The sequence below is a fragment of the Carlito syrichta genome, unplaced genomic scaffold (assembly GCF_000164805.1).
Source record: "Carlito syrichta isolate Samal-C Ts95f unplaced genomic scaffold, Tarsius_syrichta-2.0.1 Scaffold170277, whole genome shotgun sequence".
In the NCBI taxonomy this organism is placed as follows: Eukaryota; Metazoa; Chordata; class Mammalia; order Primates; family Tarsiidae; genus Carlito; species Carlito syrichta.
In genome coordinates, this window is record NW_007114373.1 from 60,123 (window position 1) to 65,023 (window position 4,901).

General features: G+C 54.9%; 1 protein-coding gene across 1 annotated transcript in view; it reads right to left on the reverse strand.

Annotated features, from left to right (window-relative positions):
* RHPN1 (rhophilin Rho GTPase binding protein 1) overlaps positions 1-4,901 on the reverse strand; it is a 16,661-nt gene extending 11,760 nt beyond the window's left edge. Inside the window, exon 1 of the mRNA XM_021709280.1 lies at positions 4,842-4,901. Within this exon, the coding sequence (XP_021564955.1) occupies positions 4,842-4,901 (60 nt within the window). The remainder of the gene's footprint in view (positions 1-4,841) is intronic.

The window sequence follows — 4,901 nt, forward strand, 5'->3', positions numbered from 1 at the left end:
ACACAGCAGGGCTTTAGGCTATTACAAGACTCTGCTGCCTGCAGCCCTGGAGACATAGGCAGGCCAGTAGGATAGACCCATGTTCAGTAAGGAGAGGGTAAGAGGCTCCTACAGGCCCCAGTGAGGGAGTGGGATAGGCACAGCAGGAGGTCACTGAGCTGTCTAGGTCACTCACCAGCCCAAGAGTTGATGGGAGGACTTCTGGGCAACATCCCCATAGGAGTCACTGATCCCTCCAAAAGAGTGAGGACAAGGCCACAGTGCCTCATAGGATTCTGCCCTAATGGTGTGAAAAGGAGGAGGTTTTTTTTTTGAGTCGGAATCTCACTTTGTCGCCCAGGCTGGAGTGCAGTGTCATGCTGCTCATGCCACCACAGCCTTGACCTACTGGGCTAAGGTGATCTTTCCACTTCAACCTTCCAAGTAGCTGGAACTACAGGCATACGCCACCATGCCCAGCTAATTTTTTGATTTATTGTAGAGACAAAGTCTCACCATGTTGCCTAGGCTGGTCTTAAACCCGTGGGCTTAGACAATCCTCTCACCTTCGCCTCCCAAAGTGCTTGGATTACAGGCATGAGCCACCGCACCTGGACTTTTTTTTTTTTTTTGAGTCAGTCTTACTCTGTCACCCAGGCTGGAGTGTGGTGGCCATGAGTATGCCACAACCTGTTGGGCTCAGGCGATCCTGCCACCTCAACCTTCCAAGTAGCTGGAACTACAGCTGTGTGCCACCATATCCAGCTAATTTTTTGATTGATTGTAGAGACAAGGTCTCGACAAATTGCCCAGGCTGGTCTCGAACCTCTAAGCTCAAGCAATCCTCTTGCTGAGGAAGAGGGTTTTATGCATGCAGTGCTGATGTTGGCTATGTGTTTAAAGAAGTGTGGCTTATTTTTCTGGGCATCTCCCATCCCCAAGTCATGCAAAGGACAGTATTAGAGTCTTTGGGGGGCTCTAGCCTATCCCAGCATCTTACCAGTGGCATCCTAAGGAAGGCCTTACACCTGGTGTGGAGAAAGCTCCTGTGTGTGGCCAATTTATTATGGATCTCTTCCTCCACAGCTAGCTTCTCCAGAGAGGGAAATCAATCAGGGAAGACTTCCCATGGGAGGGGGCATTTGGGCAGTGACTTGAACAGCAGGAGCCCTCCAAGTGGTCCTTAGGTAATTGGAAAAGGAAGATTCATCCCAGTCAAATAACCGGAGAAGGAGCAGTGGACTCAGAATGGCTCCCATTTGGGGACTCTGGGTAGCCCTGTCATCTGTAATGGGAAAAGGGGCCAGTATCAAGGTGGCACTAGAAGGGACAAAGCAAAATATAGCCTCCCTGCCACTCTGCTAGCTGAGCAAGTCTTCCTAGCAGCCTGCTCCTATTTCCACAGTGCCCCCCATGCCTGCCTGTGCAGAAGGGAGAAGCCAAGGCTATGGCAGTCTCCCCTTCAGGGGCAAGAATCCAGCAAGAAGAGTGGGCAATGACCGAAGCTACACACCTCTTCTCACAAGGCTCCCGCTGCAAAGTTCCAACAGGTGTTAAGGGCTCTCGTGGGCAGCATGGCTGTGGCCCAGGGCAGGGATGTCGGGGTACTGGGCAGTGGTCACCCAGCTCAGCAGGACTGCCCCATCGGCACGAGATCCACCCAGTGTTCCTCTCCTAACCCACTGGAGTGCCCCTTGGAGCTGGTCACTCAGCCCTGCAGGCCCTTGCCTATGGCCCTGAGCCATTCCTCAACCTCCTTAACTTTAGGGCTCCCTCCAGGAGGCTAAAGGGCTTTCTGGCTATGAGGGGAGGTATGGGAACAAGTAGACCAGAGCCAGACCTTCAGGACTGAGTGGACCCCAGAGTAGGCAGCCTGTACCCCATTTTTCACACTAGGCTGAGGGATAGCCCAGGGAGGAGAGCATGCTCTTGGTGGACACTCCACCATCCTCTGGAAACAAAAGTGACCTGGACCCCGCCTTGTACCCTGACACCCCATGTGACTCTTTCTGTCTCACACTAGAAAAGGGCAAATGGGTTGTGGTCTTTGGGTGTCCCAATAGGGCAGCCCCCATGGGCAGGGCCTGGCAATGTCCTGGGAGGAAAGTGATGGAGAACAAAGAAACAACCCCCCACACACACACATACACTCTGACAGTGGCACAAGTCTAGTGGCCTCTGCTGCCTGAGAAGCACCAAGGCCAAGACCCCCAGAAGCCTGGGAGGAAGTGGTGGGGCAGGGACCAGAATTGGGTTGTTTCTGGGACTGGCACAGGGGGAGATGGTTATCCCAGTGTAGGCCTGGGGACAGCAAAACATCTGAGCAGGGCCAGCCCAATGGTCTCCCTCAGCCTCCCCCCAGTCTCCAGGGAGAGGCTTCCACCCTCAGCAGACCAGCTTCCTCTACTCAGAGCCCTGGCTCTGGACACCATGCCTGCTAACACTCATACATTTCAGGGACCCTTCTCTCCTCCCTGAGATCTCACCTGAACACAGAGAAACTGGGAGCCCCAGGAGGGTAGAAGCCCAGCACCCCCCTAACTTGCCACTTCTGCCACCCTAACAACGGCGAGGGAACAGAATCCAGTAGACGGTGCCACAAAGGGGCCTCTCAGGACACAAGGGCTATAAGCCACACATGCTAGATGGATCACAGTTGGCCACTCACGCCAGAGACCCCCACCTCCTCTGATGTGCTCACTTGGGCACCTGGGCACTAGTAGTTCTTAAGCATCCCCTTCCCCCTAGTGCCCAATCAAACTGGGTTGGGCCCCAGAAGTCTGTATTTGTAACAAGTGCCCAGAGGGTGTTGGTGTCTAGCTAGGTTGGGGAACCTCAAACTGACACATCTGGTGTGCTGGAGACACACACCTGGCCCTGGCACCAGGTAGGTGCTCACTGACGTCAGCTCTCATCACTCCTGGGGCAAATACGAGTCAAGTAGATCTGTTCATGGGGCCTTAGGCCCAGGAGAGGCTTTTGTTTTTTTTTTTTGAGGGAGGAGTCTCATTCTGTCACCCAGGCTGGGGTGCAGTGACATGATCACAGCTCACCACAGCCTCGACCTCCTGGGCTCAGGTGATCCTTTTATCTTAGCCTCTTGAGTAGCTGGGACTACAGATGTGTGCCACCATGCCAGGCTAATTAAAAGAAGTTTTTTGGGGGTAGAGACTAGGTCTTGTTATGTTGCCCAGGCTGGGCTTGAATTCCTGGGCTCAAGCATTTCTCTTGCCTTGGTCACCCAAAATGCTGGGATTATAGGTGTGAGCCACCACGCCCAGACCTGCAGGCATGGCTTCTAAGTGAATGGCTGACCAGTCCTGCCCACTCAACTCTGAGCATTATGGCCAGTTGCTGGCTGGTGATGAAAGTATGCAGCCTCACTCTAGCTCTGCCACTGGCATCAGGGAAGACTTTCCACATGGTGGGACAGCCTGAGCAGGGGATAGTGATTGCATGGCCACCTCTCACAGGCCCCATCCCTGTCCCTAGTACCCTGACTGGCTGGGTTATCCCTGGATGGTATGTGCATGAGATGAAGCAGCCCAGAGAAACAGCTGGAGTCAGTTTCCACCTCCCTTTCCAGGGTGACAGCCAAGGGAGGGCAAGGACAGAGAAACTGGCCACAGCCCACAGCCTGAAAAATGTCATCTGCTGAGCCCTCTGGAACATCTTGTTTGTGCAGCCTCCCAAATATTCCACCCAAACAACACACACCCTCCCCAAAGGCCACCTGCAGGAATGGCTATCCTGCTAGAGAGTGAATTTAGAGAGGGCACAGACAAGCCACCTCTCTCTCTCCAGGGCCAGCTAGGTGCCATAGCATCTGGCATGCCTGGGGCCAGTGAGGTGGGCAGGAAGGGAGCCTTTTTGGGCTCTGGTCAGCATCACCTGGCCAATTACCTGCAGCTCAAGTTCTGGCTGATGACACTGTTTCCTCCTCTAGAAGACCTGAGCCCCAGACACACAAAAGCTGATTAGAAGCAGCCAAGGGACAATGTGCAGTCTGACGGGAGGAGGGCAAAAAGTCATGGAAGGCTCACCTGGGACTAGGAGCAGGAGCTACCTCTCTGCTCAGCAGTCCCTGACTGAAAGCCCTTGTGGGGCATGGGTGCCCAATGCCTGACCTGAACACTGGGGCTGCCTTGTGCTGATCCCAAGGGAACACTCAGGCTCTGGGCTGCAGAGCGAGGCAAACAGGACGTCCCCTCCTTCCCAGGTACAGACTCAACAGGTTTCCACGCCCCGCCCACACCTACATGCTCAGTGCTTCTGGAAACAGTGCCCAGTCAGCGTCCCAGGTTAGGGACTTCAGATCGGGCTGCAGCAGCTGAACGTGTGGAAAAAGTTAGAGAAAAAGAGGGTTGGGGAAGTGACAAGAGGACAAACTGCCCTGCCATGAAGACTTCCAGCGATGTCCTGTACCCAGGAGACTTCAGCTGCCTGCTACTAAAAACAGAGGGAGGGAAAAGCTAGGGGAAATAGCGTTACAGGTGCCAAAAATGAACATAACCGGGGTGGGGGTGGGGGCTATCACAGAGAAGACCCCAACACCTGCCGCCAAGGGGCCATGAGAGGGGAGCATTCCCTAGCTCTAGGGAAAATGATGACCCAGACTCTGGCTCCCACCGATTCCCAAACTGCAGAGAAGTGGCCTGAAAGTCAACTTCTTCACCCACTGACCCCAAAGAAGGAGGGACGTAGGCAACGGCCTCAGTTTCCCCAGCGTTAAAGCCCGGCCTGCCTCCAGGGCAAGTGAGATGTGGGAGGGAAGTTGCAGGTCTGGGACCTGCTCAGCTCGCCGACCTCACCCCGCCAGCCTCGTGGTCCCCGCGACCCACCTTGCGCACGCTGAGGGTCGCCTGCAGCCGGGCACTCTCCTCGCCGGCACCCTGGCCCTCCGGTTTCTCTTCGAGGATCAT